Source organism: Netta rufina (genome assembly GCF_964035555.1).
Source record: "Netta rufina genome assembly, chromosome: 17".
Lineage (NCBI taxonomy): Eukaryota > Metazoa > Chordata > Aves > Anseriformes > Anatidae > Netta > Netta rufina.
In genome coordinates this window covers 8,975,000-8,992,704 of record NC_140141.1, presented here as the reverse complement: position 1 = coordinate 8,992,704, position 17,705 = coordinate 8,975,000, and the positions used below count along the sequence as shown (strand labels likewise).

The 17,705-nt window shown below is 50.0% G+C and overlaps 1 protein-coding gene across 1 annotated transcript in view; it reads left to right on the top strand.

Annotated features, from left to right (window-relative positions):
* Nucleotides 1-1,621: 1,621 nt before the first annotated feature.
* The window catches only part of RBM19 (RNA binding motif protein 19), a 58,158-nt gene continuing 42,074 nt past the window's right edge, over nt 1,622-17,705 (top strand). The window contains exons 1-20 of the mRNA XM_084297632.1: nt 1,622-1,757; nt 2,909-3,091; nt 3,507-3,641; nt 3,875-3,913; nt 4,460-4,676; nt 5,418-5,686; nt 6,187-6,264; nt 6,523-6,601; nt 7,335-7,406; nt 8,126-8,326; nt 8,960-9,090; nt 9,477-9,598; nt 10,073-10,169; nt 10,635-10,745; nt 10,989-11,189; nt 11,648-11,765; nt 13,692-13,852; nt 15,104-15,164; nt 15,970-16,049; nt 17,154-17,209. Of these exons, the coding sequence (XP_084153758.1) occupies nt 1,722-1,757; nt 2,909-3,091; nt 3,507-3,641; nt 3,875-3,913; nt 4,460-4,676; nt 5,418-5,686; nt 6,187-6,264; nt 6,523-6,601; nt 7,335-7,406; nt 8,126-8,326; nt 8,960-9,090; nt 9,477-9,598; nt 10,073-10,169; nt 10,635-10,745; nt 10,989-11,189; nt 11,648-11,765; nt 13,692-13,852; nt 15,104-15,164; nt 15,970-16,049; nt 17,154-17,209 (2,447 nt within the window). The 5' untranslated portion in view covers nt 1,622-1,721. The remainder of the gene's footprint in view (nt 1,758-2,908; nt 3,092-3,506; nt 3,642-3,874; nt 3,914-4,459; nt 4,677-5,417; nt 5,687-6,186; nt 6,265-6,522; nt 6,602-7,334; nt 7,407-8,125; nt 8,327-8,959; nt 9,091-9,476; nt 9,599-10,072; nt 10,170-10,634; nt 10,746-10,988; nt 11,190-11,647; nt 11,766-13,691; nt 13,853-15,103; nt 15,165-15,969; nt 16,050-17,153; nt 17,210-17,705) is intronic.

Below are 17,705 nucleotides of genomic sequence, written 5' to 3'. Positions count from 1 at the left end.
CATGGGGCAGCAGGAACAGCCACCGAAGGAGCCACCTATTTCTGATGCCCCAGAAGTGTAAGACTTGGTGAGAAAGAAAAAAGAAAAATGTTCCAGCTTTCACACTTTCAAACATAAAAACTGGAGCCAGAGGTAGACTGGGGAGTAGAAAGTAAAAAGGAAATCAACTCTCAAGTCAGAATTTTGAAAGCTTTTGCTTCTGTAGCCAGATCTTTGCATTTGGGGAGGCTGAAATATGGTACTCGCAAAGGAGGGGGAATAGCAAAGGGGAAAATCTCCACGGCCCTGGCAAAAGCCACGTCCCCTCATGGGCACTGAGGCTTCTCTGTGAGCTCTCACCTGGGGAGGATCAACCCTAATTGCAGGAGGGGATGTTGGAGGGAAATTGCATCCCCAGGTGAGGTGTGGGACCCATGGGGAGCAGGATGGCTGGCTGGGGTGTGGACAGCTCTGTCCCAGCAGTGACAGCTTAGGAGGACAAGGTCAGAGCTGTCCTGGACAGCACAGGCTGGAGCTGGGCACTGCTGGCGGCTGCGATCAGCAGGTGAGGAGGAGATGGGGAAGGAGAGAGGGAGACAAACATCTTGGAGAGGACGGGAGTGACAAGGGCACGGTCTGGACGTGTTAGTGACAGTGTGAGCGGGGCCCTGTCAGTGCCAGCCTGCGTCCCAGTGACAAGGCTGACAGCACGGCAAGGACGAGGCAGGAGCAGAGGGCGAGGGGAGGGAGATGGGTCCCCAGCTCCACAACAGCTCATGGAGACCCCTTCAAAGAGCTGGGTGATGGGAGCAGGAGCATCTCCTCCTGGGCACTCATAGGTAGCTTCATGCACCGTGTTTTTCCTTCAAGTAGAGCCTCGGATGGCCATCCCAGAGCATCCCATTCTCTCCTGAGCACTGAGTCTGGCCATTCCCCAAATTCTTGCCTGGAAAATGCAGGCGGTTTCCTTCCTGCTCACCTGCAGGGGTCAGGTTGGGCTCCCCATTTACAAGCCTGCATCCCAGTCCCACCAAGCCATTGGGATGGAGCTGTGGTGTGGCTGGGTTGAACCTGCTGCCTTCCCGGAGATCTCCCCCTTTTACAGGGGCAGGCAGGAAGCAAAGCAGCACTGAACTCACGCCATCACCCCCAATTTCCCTGAATTTTTTAGGGGTTCCTTCCCCCTGCCCTTGGCACCTTTCAGCTCAGAGCAGTGTCAGGCACGGAGCTCCCTCCTCCGGCCCCACCGAGCAGCACCAGGAGAACCTGGCAGGGTGACAGCAGGGTCGCTACTTTGGGGACACCATCTTTTTAGGGGACACCAGTGTCCCCTGCACCATGGCTGTGCGGCTCTGGGGGCTGTGTCCCTGGGCTGGTGGGGAGGTGACACCCCTTGAGGAGACAACACCCCCTGGGGGTCCCCTTGTCCCCTCCGTGTCCCTTTGTCCCCTCACTGTCCCCCATGGCCACCTCCATCCCCCTCCTTTGCCCCCCCCCACTCCCCAGGCCCCATCAGGCCCGGGCCCGTTGCTAGGGCCCGTTGCTATGGGCGTTGCTAGGGCCCGTTGCCACGGCCCCTCTCACTTCCGCGCCTGCGCGCTACGGGCCCCGCGCCCACGTGACGCGGCGGCAACATGGCGGCGGCAACATGGCGGCGCCCACAGCGCGGCGTGCGCCCGGCTGAGCGCGGCGGGGCCCTCCTCGTGTCGCGGCCGCTGTCGCCGCCCCCCTCTGTCGCCGACATGTCGAGGCTCATCGTGAAGAACCTCCCCAACGGGGTGAGAGCGGCGGCGGCCTCAGCGGGGCGGCGTTCGGGGGGAGTGGGGCCTGGGGGGTTGGGTGCGGGCTGCTGGGAGCGGGGAGGCCCCGGTGGGGTCCTGGAGAGGCCTCGGGGAGGGAGCAGGGAGGGAGCCCACAGCGAGCACAGGTGGCCACCGGCAGCCTGGCTTGTGTCAGGAGAAGTGTGGCCAGCAGGAGCAGAGAGGTGATGGTCCCCCCGTGCTTTGCTCTGGTGAGGTCGCACCTCGGGTGCTGGGTTCAGCTTTGGGCCCCTCGCTACCAGAAGGACATCGAGGGCCTGGAATGTGTTCAGAGAAGGGCTGCGAAGCTGGGGAAGGGCCTGGAGCACAAGGCCTGTGAGGAGCTGCTGTGGGCACTGGGAGTGTTTGGTCTGGAGGAAGCTCAGGGCAGAACTCATTGCTCTCTGTGACTGCCTGAAAGGGAGGGGTGGGGAGCTGGGGGTCGGCCTCTTCTCATGGATAACCAGGGACAGGACCAGAGGGAATGGCCTCAAGTTTAGCCAGGGGAGGTTCAGGTTGGAAATGAGGACACATTTCGGCTCAGAAAGAGCAGTCAGACATTGGGACAGGTTGCCCAGGGAGGTGGTGGAGTCACCGTCCCTGGAGGTGTTCAAGGAAAGGTTGGACGTGGTGCTTGGGGACACGCGTTAGTGGGTGATAGTGGTGGTAGGGGTTGGTTCGATCAGATGGTCTCGGAGGGCTTTTCCAACCTTAATGATTTTCTGATTCTGTGTCCTGACACAGAGAGCCCTCAGCTCGGCTGGAGGAGGCGAGAGAGTGCTGGGGGCAGGACCCTTGGTGGTTGGGGTGCTGTGGGCCAGGAGCCTCATGTGGAGGTGTGGGCAGCTGCCTGTGGTTGCAGTGGGTGCTGGATTGAGGGCAGCCCCCCACCTGGGTGCAGCATTTGGGTGGGGAGCTCTTGGAGGCACAGATGTATGCATGTAGGGAATTCATGGGGAGACGAAGAGCTTTCACAGTTGATGTGTGTTTCTTACCAGCCCTGCCACGATATAATGTGATGTATATTTTCAGCAGTCTGTTGTTAGTAAGTGTGTTGGTTTGGATGTGTCCACAAAACATCTCTGTCATTATCTCATTGCTGACTTCTTTTGTTCGTCTTCGTTTCCCAGATGAAGGAAGATCGCTTTCGGAAGCTGTTTGCAGCCTTTGGCACGCTGACCGATTGCTGCTTGAAGTTCACCAAGGATGGCAAATTCCGGAAATTCGGCTTCATTGGCTACAAGTCTGAAGACGAAGCTCAGGTGGCCCTGAACCACTTCAACAGGAGCTTCATAGACACCTCCAGAGTCACCGTGAGCTCATCTTTGAAAATGCCTTCTTTTGATTCAGAATAAAGTTGATAATGGGAGATCTTGGTAGTCTTACTGATGAGCAGCTAGTGCCCAAAAAAGTCTGAATTTTAAGTTCTCTGCAGCAAAACAGCGAAGCCTGGTGTCAGGCCTTGTTGCTGGTGTCCCAGGCAGGTAGCTGATACAGATTGTCTGTCTTCTGTGCAATGACAGTGATTTCAGGAACAGCAGTGTCAGGTTTTGAGCTGTAATCATCTGAACTTGTGAATTTGAGTTCGTTTTTTTCATATATTTAAAGTGATTCATCATATTATAAGAGGCAGAGCGTTATCTGTGATACGCAGGAGAACTTATTTGACTGTTTAGTTGAGCACTGTTCAGACTGTTTATTTTTAAAGACTTGATTTATTCCTCTCAGGTTGAGTTGTGCAAATCTTTTGGTGACCCTTCAAAACCCAAAGCATGGAGTAAGCACTCTCAGAAGGTCCCTGCCTCGGAAAAGCAGCCGGAGAAACAACCTGTGACAAGTGCAGCTCCTGCAGGCACAAAGAAAGTAAGCCTTGCTTTTTTTTCCATGGAAATCTGATGTGTGGCAGTGACTTGGCAGAGAGGGGGATAGCCGGGTGTGGGGGAAAGGGGATTGAGTAGCTGGGAGAGCTGATGTTGGAGGCCTGGTTCTGGCATTTTCTGCCTTAGGACCTATGTTCCCTCTAGCCTTAGGTTACCTGAGAAGTGATACTGCCTCTGCTTCTAATAATGCTTTCTAAACATGGTTTATCTTCCTAGAATAAAAAGAAGAAAGACCCCACAGAAGACTTAAAGGAGGTAAGTTTCAGTCCCAGTCCCTACATTGATAACTTATATTAAGAACAGGAATAATAGAGTGTTTTTTTTCTGTATTGTTTTCATTGCTGTCAATGCAGGCAAGATGTATGATGTAAAGAACTCCACAACAGGCAATTCTGCTGTAACAAAGCATAATTCTGATAATCCCAACATTAGAAATTGTTTTTTTTTGTTTTTGTTTTTTAATTGTTAACTACTCCTTTGTGAACAAACACTGCATCCCGGACAAACCTGTTTCAACAACTGTGTTTTCAAACCACGTGCAAGTTTTGTTATGTTTGACTTGTGCACTTTTTCCTTCTTTAATGTTTTCTTTTTTTCCTTGAAGTGCTTTCTAAACAGTAAGTACAACAAGAGGGCGTAGGGCTGAGAGCTGTTAGTGACTCACCTTGTGAGTGTAAAGTGGACTTCTGTTTGTAAGTTTTCTTTCTGTGGCTGGAAATGAGCTGTCTTTGAATTCAGACTTGCTACTGCCACTCCTTTGCCTGTCTTCACAGTTTGTCTGCTTGCTTTGTTTTTCAACAGCTGGAAGGAGATGAAGCATTCCAGGAATTCTTGGTGGTTCACCAGAAACGGTCTCAGGTGGCCACCTGGGCTAACGACACTTTGACAGAAAAGCCCAAGAAGGAAAAATCAAAGGCAGCAGCTGATTACCTGAACTTTGATTCAGACGAGTCTGAGGATCTGAGCGAGGAGGAGAGGGAGGGGAATGAACCCTCTGAAGATGAGGAGGAAACCAAAGGTACCGAAAGGAACCGTCTTTGCTCATCTTTGTCTCTGAACCTCAGTGTCCTGCCCACAAACAGGGACAGTGCAGTCAGAAGGTAGCTTCCCCAGTGTGAGACTTGCTCAGTACACTTCAGGTGTACGGCTAGCTCCCCAAACGTGGAGAAACACAGTTTTCCCCAGAAATCTGGGCTGTAGTCTGGTATTTTTAGTCTCCAGTGTTCTTGCACCAGTGATGAATGTGGTTTTGGAGCCTTTCTTGCTCCCTGTGTGGTATTGCCTTATCTTCTTTTGGAGTAAATGGCACCTCACCTGCTGCTCTTTGCCTCTGTTCGGGTAACTAAAATGTAGGTGTGGTCAATCGATCTCTGGGGATGGATGGATGGTGTTTTGGAGAAATTTCTTCATCTGTCATTTGTCTGTGCAAAATTTAACTGAACAATTGAAAATCTTCTCTGGAGTCCATTTGAAGTATTTAGTTAAAACGGAGACAAAATAATTCATGAAATGCCTCAAGCTCCTTTCTAATTTGTTTTATATATGAACTGCTGCTTAAAAAAAAAGAAACAGCAGTCCAGACATGTCAGTGTGGAAGTGCTGATTTAAAATTGCTCTGCTATTTTTAAGTCTTTCCTTCATGCAGAAAGGATAGAGGAGAGTAAGTTGGTTCTAGTGATTGTGTCTGTTCTCAGATTTTACCTGGTTGAGGAGAAAGCAGCAGTATCGATGCAAAACTTTGGTCTTTTTTTTCTGACAGCAAAGAAGGGCCAGGAGAAGAAGGCAGCTGCCAGGGAAGACCTCTCAGATATGGATTACCTGAAATCTAAAGTAGTGAAGGATTCGTCCTCCTCTAGCACAGAAGAAGAAACAGACAGTGAAGAGACGGAAGAGGAGAGTGAGAGTGAGGAGGACTCAGACACTGTAGAAACTGTCAGCACCCACACAGAAAAAAAGGGGAAGGCAAAAGCCCAGAAACCACAGCAAGAGTCACCAGCAGAGAAGAAGAAAAAAGGATCCACGCTACAGGTATTGTTGAATTATATTTTATCTGTCATAAAGCAGAAACTTCATGGGATGGTATGTTTTCATTGGTTGCTCCCGGGATGAGATTGAAAACTTGAAATCTGCAAGACCCCCAGGTGCCAGCTTTGTTGGGCCACTTGATGGGAGACATTAAAAAAGTTTGTTAGGTATCTTTTCAGTGCTGATTAAATTTCCCTTTTTGGAAATGAGGGCTTTTTAAGAAGTGCTGTTAGTGTACTTCTCAGAGGCTCTTCTCTCTTTCCCGTGCCTGTCTCTGTGTCTGCAGAGAATGCTCTTTTGCAGAGGTTGTTTTTTAGCAGTTGTCTGAACATCCCAGTCAAACTTTGCACCCTCATCCAGCCCAGGCTGATGCAATTGAGAGAACCTCTGATATTTATTTTTTTTTATCTCACACCTCCTGCTTGCTGGGCAAAATCAGCTTGTTGTCCTGTGACTTTTACTGTTTTTCATTCAGCTGCTTTTTTTTCTGTCCTTTTGTGCAGAAGAACCAGGTCAGCTCAGGAGAAGCAAGCACGCCATACACAGTGAAACTGCATGGTGCCCCTCTGAACGTCACTGAGGTGAGCTTTGTTCCCAAGCTGGGAATGAGTGTTCAGGGGTGTTCGCAGCTTGTAACTTAACCAGATCTTTGCAGAGGCCCCTTTCTTCACTCGATGGAGCTGTGCTGAGGGTTGTGTGGGCAGACAGAAGCTTTTTACCTGGTTTTGTGCAGAAATGCTGTATGTTGCATGTGGTGTTTTTATAGTGCTTATAAAAGAGTATGAAACCTGCTTCCTGTATCTGAGAACTGATTTAAGCAATTTTAATTCTTCCTGCAGCAAAAGATTCGAGAATTCTTCTTGCCTCTGAAGCCAGTGGCAATCCGGATAGGAAAAAATGCCCAGGGGAAAAACACAGGTAAGGTATAAATGTTGAAGGGAGTTGGATCTGTGACTTGGAGGACTTCTGAATCACACCACTGCTGTTTCCATCTGTAGTTCTAAATTTCTGGCTCGTGCCCTGATTCTTATAGACCTTTCTGTGACTTTGCAGCTCACCTGCCCTAGTTGTTGTCCATAGGATGCCATGGGCAGAGTAATGTTGGCTGTGCTCCCTTAGGGTACTGCAGCATACAGCAGCAGGAGCCTGTTCTTTCATCTGCCCCTGGAGCTTTCCTAAACATCCCAAACCGTGCCAAGGAAAGGTCCCTTCCTCTGGGAAGGGCTGCTGCTGCCAGTCCATCTGTAAAATCCATCTGTAACCAAGGTGGGCTTCTGAGGGGCTGCAGTTACTGGAGGTACCCATCAGAAAGAGCAGGTCCTTGGAGCTGGCAGAGAACTTTGCTGTTTTTCTTTCATAGCCTTACAGCAGACACGCCTTTTCTTTGCTCTTGATGGCTTGGAGACACCCGTGAAAGCCCACTTCAGCTGTTAAATTGGGCTTGTTTGGTTTGTACATAGAGAATGAGCTATTAAAAGGCAGCCTTCCAGTCTGATGGGGCTGTTTTCAGGCTGGATTGAAACTTTAATGGGACCTGAATGCTTTATCTATAGGAATCTATATTTAAAAAGCCTGATTCACCCTTAATTAGCCAATTAGTGACTCCGTGCACCCCACATGATGCTCAGCTGAACCTTTTCCTTCCTCCAAGGTTATGTCTTTGTTGACTTGAAGAGTGAAGCAGAAGTGCAAAGGGCCTTGAAACGAAGAAAAGAATGCCTAGGTAAGGGCTGCTTGTTCCTTCTCTTTCCGGCTGCTGTCGATGGCAGGGTGCTCAGCTGCTGAAGTGTTCCCTGTGAAAGAATCTCCCATTGCTTCGGTTTTTCCCAGGCAGATGGTGGGGGTGGTTTGCTCTGCGCTGCTGACGTGGGATAACCAGGTGCTATGTCAGTGCCATCAGGAGCAGCTTAGACTTGGCAACGGGCTGAGCCGTGTGCTCTTTGGCTCTTGTTTCTTGCCACGTGCCTGAAGTGTGTTTTGTTCTTGGCATAAAAATGATATTGTTTAAATCTAGGTGGGATACTGCAGGGGATTTGTAGAAGTGACTCTGTAAATCTGTATTTGAAACCTGCTCCTGGCCTGGTCTGTAGTGGAACTGCTCAATTTATACTTGTTTAAAAAAAACAAAACAAAACAAAAAAAAAACATGCAGGATGGGAACACTGGCTTAGAAGCCTGTGGATGAGGCTGGCAGAGGCAGAAGTGTTGGAGCTCTGAAGGGGAAGGAGGCTGTGCAGCTGGCTAGCAAGCATTATTCATATTATTTTCATGAAGACTAATCTCTTGCAGCCCTCATCCTTTTGTTTAACCAGGCAGAGTTCTGCTCATTTTTTTCAAGTTATAATTGCCTGTGTCACTGCTGTAAGCCCAGACTCTTAACTCATTGCTATAAATGTCCCGTGGCTGTGGGAAGCATCTAACGTGCTTGTGGTTTTGGACTAGATGGGCGATACATCAAGGTACTCCGATGTGGGAATACCCCAAAAGAAACCGTTCCAGCAAAAACTGATGACAAGCCGTGGCAACGAAGGAAGAGGGATGATGAGGAAGAAGAGGACCTGTCTGAATCAGGAAGGCTGTTTGTCAGGAATCTGCCTTTTACCAGCACTGAGGAGGACTTGGAGAAGATCTTTTCCAAGTATGGTACGTACTTGCTGCAGGGCTGGGACAGAGGTTTGCTTGGTGGGAGTGGATGTGTGAAGCTCCATGTCCCACACTCCTCAGACATAGACTGACTCCCATAATTTTTATTGCCCAGGGTGATAAGATGTGGTTGCTTGGCTTTGAAACCAATCCTGGTGCTGTTGTGCTTAGCTCAGAGCATGCTGTGTGTGTGCCCTCCTTCCTCGTCACGTCTCAAATGCAGCTGCAAAAGCTCTTACCAGTCAGTCTCAGAGTCCTGGTGGGATGCGAAGGAGGAGAGGGTAGCTGAAAGCACCTGCTGCATGATCACATGGGACACTTCTAGATTTTGTAGGTTAGGGGTATGAATTTCTGAGTACCCCAAATTTCTGTTTATGTTTGGCATGTGAGCTGGGAGCTTCGAGCTTCCCTTTTTGCTCAAAGTTAGGCAAATTTAAGTTTCTCTTGGTATGAGAGTGTCCTGGGGCAGACAGAGGGTTAGGTTGTGGAAATCCTGGTTCCTGACTTAAGATAAAGAAGGCAAGTTCTAAGCAGCTGCATTTGTGTGGCCAGGAGGTGCCAGTTCTGAGTGCTGTTGTGGGCAGTGCTGGCTGGGCCAGGACATTTCTCATGGAAAGGCCTTTCCTCTCGCAGGGCCCCTCTCGGATATCCATTTCCCTATAGACAGACTGACCAAGAAGCCCAAAGGATTTGCTTTCATCACCTACATGATGCCCGAGCACGCAGTGAAGGCCTATGCAGAGATGGACGGGCAGGTGTTCCAGGTACAGCCGCCGATGGGTTTCCTGTGCGGGGAGGGTGTTTGTTGCTCCTGTGCTTTGCTGAACGGGGTTTCTGTGGGTGATCAGGGGCAGAGGCAATTCTGCCTTGCTCTGAGAACACAGTCCCTTCTGGTAGGGCAGCCTGGTATGAACAGCTTCCAAAAACAGTACCAAAATCTGAGCTAGAGGAAAGTCTGAGTCTGTCTTGTACTACACTTACTTGGACATTTACTTGCAGTAATGCCTTCTCTGGGGGGGAAGGTTCCCTCTTTCACCTCGTTCACTTGACTAGGAAAGGTGCCTGAAAACTTCTTCCCCTTGCTTACTTAGCTCATGAGCTACTCTGGGATATTTAATTGCTTCTGGACCTCTTCCTTCCTTCCTTCTAGGGTAGAATGATGCATCTCTTACCCTCTACAATCAAGAAGGAAAAAATTGAAGATATGGATGCAGACGAGTCTTCCTCCTACAAAAAGCAGAAAGAGGCCAAGGAAAAAGCCAACAGTGCCAGGTACAAAGGTGTCTTGTAGCACGGTGTGATGATACAGCCTGCCAAATTCCCAAATGGCCAGAATGCATCTTTGCAGGGGATGTAGAGGTTACCAGAGCCAATAAGGCATTTATTGTGCACCTCTCTGTTTCTTTTATCTCCTATCTACTTGACTCCTCTCTCCAAGTAGCTCTAGTAGTTCAGTGAGTAGCACAAATTGAGAGAAACGTGGGGTTCAGTGGCTCTACTTAGGAGTTTCTCTGGTGCCTAACAAAAGTTGGTCTGATGCTGTAACTCTTTGGGGGGCAATTGTTTCAGATAGTTTGGTCTTTCTCCTCTGCTTGGCCACCTGTATTTTAAAACTTGCTGGAATTTGGGGTTATCTTCCTCTGCAACATACTGGTTTCAAAGTTTTCTCCCAGGACCATCGAGTAGAGAGTTGCCAATGAAAGAAGGCTGCAAGGCTTTGAACCTGGCTCTTTTTTCTCTCTGCAGCTCTCACAACTGGAACACGTTGTTTGTGGGCACAAGTGCTGTGGCTGATGCCATTGCTCAGAAGTACAATGCTTCAAAAAGCCAAGTGCTGGATCACGTGAGTTGGTTATTGATCGGCGGGGATGGGAGATCATTTTCCTACCTGTTTTCTCAGGGCCAGGACCTGCCTGATGGTCTTGTGCAGCAAAAGCTGCTGTGCCAATCGTGAGCACTGTACAGGCTGAAAGATCACTGGTCCTGTAGCCTCTCTGTGGGAGCCAATCCCTTTGTCACCGGAAGACAAAATGACATTCTTCTCCCCCTTCCCCACCATATCTGCTTTTCTGTGGCTGAATTTTGAGTTTGTACATGGCTGGAAGTTGATGGGAATTTACACTCTACCACTTAGCAACTCCCAGCAGATTCAGAGGAGCTGGAACATTTTGCCTTCAACCTCTCTGCCAAATTCCTGATACTTCTAAGAGCAGCAGGAGCAACAGTTGCTCAGTACTTTCCTGGATCAGGCCCTTTGCTTCCCTGCTTTGACCTCTGTCATGTTTCTAACTGATGTTCTTGCCTGCAGGAGAGCAAAGACAGTGTGGCAGTGAGGGTCGCTCTGGGAGAAACTGAGCTGGTGCAGGAAATTCGCCGGTTCCTAATTGAAAACGGAGTCTGCCTGGATGCCTTCAGTCAGGTGAGGTGCCCAGCTGGAGGCAGCAAATAGGACCTGCTTCTTCTATGGGTGCCTAGTCCTGACATCCTCAGCTCTTCTTGAAATTAATTAATCCTCATCTTGCAGAAATTAACTCTTAAAAGAGTTAAGAAACCTTCTGAACACTTGCAAATGCAACTGTGCTTGGGATGGATGAAATACATGCTGCGTGGCTTTCTAAAATCCCATCTCCCCTTTCTCTTTTCCCCCAACCAAACGCGGCAGGCTGCTGGCAAGCGGAGTAAAACCGTGATCCTGGTCAAGAACCTCCCCGCCAGCACGAGTGTGTCAGAGCTGGAGGTCCTTTTTGGCAAGCATGGCAGCTTGGGCCGGGTGCTGCTCCCTGCAGGAGGCATCACAGCCATCGTGGAGTTCCTGGAGCCAACTGAGGCCAAACAAGCATTCACCAGGCTGGCCTACTCCAAGGTGAGCACGGCCAGGGGCAGGCAGCTGCCTGGAGAGCGTGGATCTTGGCTAATTATGGATCTGTAGAAAGGAGTGCTTGTAAAAATGTGAGGTGGGGGGTTGGAGGATGTGCGTTCTCAGTCGCTGCTGTGCTGTAATAATCCCTCTGTGGCCTGGGAGAGGGTTTCTGGTACTTTTTGCAATAGGGGTGTGTGGTACTGAAGCCTGGAGCTCCCCTCGGAGCCTGTTTGCCCAGCTGTGGCCCTGCTCTGTGACCTCTGGGTGCCATTTGGCAGGCTGGCCCTGTGTCTGGTTGGATACCAGTTCTCCTTCAGTGCAAGATAGTTAAGCCAGGCAAAAATGTTGCTTAGCTTTCCTACTGCTGTTTTCCAGAAGTGTGTCTGAGTAGAAAAGCTCAGAGCAGAGATTTTTTCATGCCTTACCTAATGCTCTTCACGTTTCTCCTGCGTTCTCTTCAGTTTCACTCCACGCCACTGTATCTGGAATGGGCTCCGATGGGTGTCTTCTCCGGCCCAGCCCCTCAGCAAAAAAACACAGAGGCTTCAGAAAAAGAGGGAGAAGCAAGCCTGGCACCTGGTAAGAGCTTTAACTTCGGGTTAGGAGGTATCTCTGGTTACTCCCCTGCTGCATTCTGTCTAAAGCAGCAGTGCTGATGTTCCTGAGCTTTTAGGTAGGGTATCATTCTCTTGATGTCCTCGGTGTGGTTTTTAGGGTCCCCTAAGAACACCTGCAGCGTGTCCCACACAAGCACTGGGCTCTATCCTGTCTCTGTGCCCCTCACCTCCTGGATGAGGTGCAGGCAGTGTGGTGCTGCCCACAGCTCACGATCCAGTTGGCCTGAGCTGATGGGAGGAGATTTTTGGCCTGGGCTGGGCAGCAGCCATCAGGAGAGCTGTAGCTGTTTTGCTTTGAGCCAGACCTGCCCCCCTGAGTGTGGTTTTGAAGTGGCTGCGTGCTGTGCAAGCCTCCCTGTCCGTGGGCAGCCAGCTTGCCACAACAGGCAGCAGTGGATGGAGCAGCTGACGTGCCTGTGTCAGATCAAGGGTCCCTGTGCTCGTTTCTCTGTGCTCCTGTGTCAAGCCCTGCTGTATGCTTTGTCTGGGTGATTTTCTGCTGCCACAAGGGCACAACCTTCCCTCTGCCAGCAGACTTTCTCCCCATCCCAGGGGCTATCTTGCCTGTATGTTTAAAACCTCTCAAGATCCTTTAAACCTTTAAAAAAAAAAAAAAAAAAAAAAAGGCTGGGGAAGCATGGCTTTATGTAGGGTTGTTTTGCTGGAAGCTATTTCAGGACTCTGAGGTTTGGGGAGGGGGGAGAAAAGCTGATGAAAAGCCTCTTCCTGGGCTGCTGTTCTGCGTGTGGGTCACAGGGGACAGCCGGAGCCCAGGGGAGCTGGGGGGGCGCTTTATCTGCCTGTAACCGAGACCCTCACCTCGAGATAAAGAGCTTTAAGCACAGGAGCTCCTGGAAGGCTGCTCGGGGCTGATAATGGTCTTTGCTGCCAGCCTCTGGCGCTCTGCATCTGGGAGAGGGAAGGGAGGGGATGCGCAGTAAACTCCTCGCCTCGCTCACAAAAGGGCTTCAGGCGGCGGCGCGTGGCAGCCTCATTGTGCCAGCCACAGATGGAGGCACCTTTTCATCCCACCCCGTCTCACTAAATCTCTTCCCTCCCCCTTCCTCCGACGAGTTGCCTTCAGAGGCGATGAGTTTTTTCCGTACCTTGTTGGCAAATTCCTCCGTGGCTGGGAGCAGGAGAGTTTGGCCACTCGACCAAAAAGGCTTGGGCTGCGTGGCACTGGGGCAGGGAGGGCAACCAGATAGAGCCCTGTGGGGAAAGGCAGCTCTTGAAATAGAGCCAGGGGGTCTCTGTGCACCCCTGACCCTATACAGGTTTATCTCGTGCAAAGTGAGAGAAATGAGCCTAGAAAAATCATGGAGGGGGTGGTGATAATGCCCAAGGGAGGTGCTTAGCTTGGTCCCCCTGAGCACAGCATCAGCTACGCTGTAGGGGGTGAAGCTAGTGTGAAAATACAAGTTTTTTAGCAAGAAAAGGAGTTGGAGAGCCAATGGATGACAGCTTATGTGTATGCTCTGTTGTCTAATAAGTGCCTTCGTGTGCTGATGGGGAAGTCAGGATTTTGCATCCTGCAGGTAAGTGTTAGCAAGAGGTGAGGTGGAGCAGTGCAGAAGCACGCTCAAGCAAGGCTGAGGCCCCTTGCCTAGTTCAGCAGTGTCTGGCGAGGGTAGATGTGAGGGCGTTTGAGTGCTGGGGAAGCAGGTTGGTGGAGTTTCTGCGTTCAAAGGACAGGCAGTATCACAGCTTCCACAGTGACATGTTCATATACCGTGTGCTGAGCTTGCCTCAGTCCCTGTTCACCCACAAAGAGCCAAGAGAGGATTGTTCTGTTCCTGCTGGACTCGCAGCTGGGGAAGGGGGCAAGCTCGCCCCAAATTCAGCTTTGTTCCATCTCACAGCGTTGTGTTTGTTCTTGTTGTATCAGGTGATGATACAGCCACAGCTGTCGAGGGCTCAGCAGAAACAGCAGCGCAGGGGGAGGAAGAGGATGAAGAGGAGGATGAGGAAGAAGAAGAGAGCGTTCCAGGGTGTACCTTGTTCATCAAAAACATCAACTTCGCCACCACAGAAGACACGCTGAATGAGGTAAGCCGTAAGAAAAGGGTGGGGACTGGGTTTTGCTTAGCACAGGCCACTCAGGTGGGATGGGAGTGGGCTGGAGGTCAGACTGGGCTGCTTGCTGGAGTAAAACCCCTACTGCCTGCAGGGGCTAAAAGGAACTGGGCTGCAGAGGGCCAGGGGAAAGCTGTTTTCCACCTTGTTGTGCAAGGATAAAGTGTCCTAAGGAGTTAAATTGCAGCCAGTATGGCCTAATGAAGGAAAGAAGGAGCCCTGGATTGTACTGGGGCTGGAAACCTCCGCTTAGAGCTTTAGCCATCAAATAGACAAATGTTTCTGAAACAGTTCTGATGAGGTTTAATTCCACCTTGGGACAGGTGGAGGCAGTAGGAAGTCTTTTAAGACTCCTCACTTCCCATGCTTCTCCTTGGGATCAGCTTGAGCAGCTGTGACGCTGCTTTGTGTGCTAAATAAATAAATGGTGATTTCACTGAGGTGCACTTTTTATCTTCTGCCTTCTACCAACACGGAGCTGCTTTGCCTCAGCAAAGCACTTGGGAGAGATGGTAGCATTTCTGAAGCCCCGTGGGATGTTAATAGCAAGGCTGTGAGAAACAGCTGGAAGTTCCCTTCCCTGCTAATTTTTGTAGCCATGGGCAATGCCACATTTCATGTCCCAGAAAGACTGGTGGGGTGTTAGTCCATTCTGGACCTGTGCTTCTTTGCCTTGGGACTGTGGTACTGCTATAGACCTGATCCAGGGGGCTCTGGGAACAAATATAAATATCAGAGATTGCCTGGGACTTGTCAGTTTTTCCTTTTTTTTTCTGCCTTGTGGCTACAGTTTTACAGGAGAATCAAATAGCCAGCGTGCTGCTGTAGGGCAGCCCCTCCTGCGTGGCTCTGGAAGCAGCTGTTCTCTTGGGGCACCACTGGAGTTGTCTACCCCTAAGGTCCCTACCTGGGTGAGGGCATCTTGTAACCTGTAGTGGTCTTCCAGAGCCACCCCAGATCTCAACAGGTTCTGAGGAGCAGTGGAGGGTTTCCAAGAAAACCTGTATTTATTTTTTTATTATTATTTTTAAATCTGTGTGTGTATTTGCACAGAAGCAATCTTATAATAGAAAAAGCAGCTGCACTGACTGCTGCTCAGGTGTGCCGGGGGGAGGTGGGCTCGTCAGCGAGTGCTCCTGGCTCTGGAAGAGGGCCACGTTGTCACTCAAGCTGAGCTGTAAGCCTGTGACAAAGAACTGAGTCACGTGTCTGAATTCCTTGCAGACATTCTCCAAAGTGGGAGCTGTGAAGAGCTGCACGATATCCAAGAAGAAAGACAAAGCAGGTACTCTAGCTGTTGCTGTTCAATTCCTTCCCTTGGCTGGTTGCTGAGGGCTCAGGTGTGGCGTTGCTTTAGCATTCATCCAGATGAGCGTTTGTGTTCTTGCTGGCGAAGTCTTTAACGTTTCTAGAAGTACGCCTGTTGAAATGGCTGAAAACAGCAACAAAAATGTGCTGGGGTTCAGTCTAGAAGGTTAGGCTCGATTGTGGGCTTTGTGGAGGTGTGTGTGGAGGAGCCAACTCCTTCAGGACCATACAAGATGCGAGTTGAAAGCAGCCAGCATCACACACCAGTTGAATCATCTCAGGGCATGCTTTATCTACAGCAGCAGCCGGGATCTTTGAGGATCCCTGGCTGAGCACTGTGCTGAGTGTGGTTCGTTTGCCATCTCCCTGCCTGTATCGGTCCCAGCACACTGCAGGGACGAGTGCTTGGGGCTGTTGGATTGCCTGCTTGCTTTCCACGGGGTTGGACACGGGAAAGGTTTTGCTTAAGGCAAGCACAGCCTGGATGGCCTTTGACTTCAGGGCATGGGCAGGCTGGCCCCTTCTCTGGGGTATTGCTTTTCGTCTCCCCAGTTTTGACAGTCAACAGTTCAGAGACTTCTTGTGCTCCAAATTGTCCCTGCATCGTGTTGAAGAGCCAGTGCAGGGCACCACAATTCAAGGTGTGAGTGCGTGTGGTGCTGTAGCAGCGAGTTCCCCTGGTCTAGTCAGTATGCAACAGCACTTTCTCCTGGTTTGTTTTTAAATCTTCTGTTTAATAGCATCGTTTCTTGCTAACTTAAGTTCCCTTACTGTCCTAACAGGCACTTTGCTTTCCATGGGCTTTGGATTTGTGGAGTACAAGAAGCCAGAGAGTGCTCAGAAAGCCCTGCGCCAGCTCCAGGTAAGCTCAGGCACCGTCTGTCCAGGTTTATTTCCAGAGGAGACGGGCGAAGGTGTGGATGAGCTGTGAGGCTCGAAATCTAAATGAAGTTGAGGAACAGGGTATAAAAGGGACGAGAGCTTGTTCAGAAGGGAGTTTGTTAGCACTGATCCAATGGGGAGGTGGCAGAAAATGTGGAAAGATGCAAACTTAGTGAGTTTTTATTCCGCCGGATTTCCTTTGCAGGGGTGGCAGAGACCCAGGCCCTCCCAAAACGAGAATAAATATTGCTCAGTATTTAGTGCTGTGGAGTTAAGTTTTATCTTCTGTAAATCTGCCAGTGCTTCAGGGTTTTCTAGCCTTATGCTTTCTCCATGACACATGCTACAGGGCTTGGCTGCTCTCCAAGGGAATAAGTTGTTCCTCATGCTGCTAGAACACCACCATTCAAGTCTCTGGTCTGCATTACCTGGGCGAAGCGGGCCAGACAGCTGGAACGATCCCTTTCTAGATAGGTTTGAAGAAATTGCTGTGTTTGTACAATCTGTTCGTGCTCCGTGACCGCAGTCCATGGGTCCCACCGTCAACAGGTGGTGATTTCACGTTCCACAGCCCACGTAGTCTTGGGGTTGGATTTGCGTTCCCCATTGTTTTGAAAGCAGAATTCCGGGGGGAAGGGGAAAAGCAGCAAAGTGGGTATTTTGCAGACTATTTTTTTGCTGTATTGGCTACTGACAGCAAATGAGTCATCCTTGGCTCATTCCAGAACAAGCAGTAAGACGCTCCCTGCCTTGAAGAGTTTGCAGTCTAGAGGGAGAGGAAACAGTAGTCGGAGGCAGTGAAGTGACTCGCCTCTGCCAGCTTAGTGGCAGAGCTGAGGCTGATCGGCAGGGAGATCAGGGACACGGGCTGCTGCTTCGGTCGGTCAGGCTGTCTCCAGCCTCATATCAGAAACCTGGCCTTGTTTGAACAGCGTTCAACAGGGAAAAACCTTGATGGGGAGAATGGGAGGAATATACGGGAAAGAGCAAAGACATGAAATGCGGTGCCACTGCCCTGGAAGCATGAAAGCTGTTGTGACTTAAACTTTTTTTTCTTTTCTTTTTTTTTTTTTTTGACTTTTAGGGCTGCATTGTAGATGGCCATAAGCTGGAAGTGAAAATCTCGGAGAGAGCTATCAGGTAAAGCTGTTTTACCTCTGTAGCATGGGTATATTTAAGCTGCAGTTCTTGGTAGGTTCTTCATTTCTTAGCTAGCATCTCTGCATCATGAGGGTTGTGACCAGTAGTGCTGGTCACACATCAGCTCTTGTTATGATTAAGTGGAGTCACCTTAGTCTTATTTGAAAAGAAAAAAATCAGCTGATGTGAAGGTGTTTGCTCAGTAAAAGATGTATTTCCAAGTAAAACCCCTAAGCAGCAGGCAGTATCAGGGCCCCAAAAGTCACCCCAAAGCAAGAACCAGGCACTTGAGACTTCCACATTCAAGGAAAAGGCTCCTGAAATGCTTTTGGGACAGTGCCTCACAGACAGACCTTTGTATGGAGGTGTTTCTTGCTGTTGAATAAAGAGGGTGACTGGCTGAGATTTATGCCTTTAACGCAGAAGTCTGTGACTCCTGTCCACTGGGATTTTGGTGATCCATACCCATGAAGCTGAAAACTAATCCAGGTGTTTG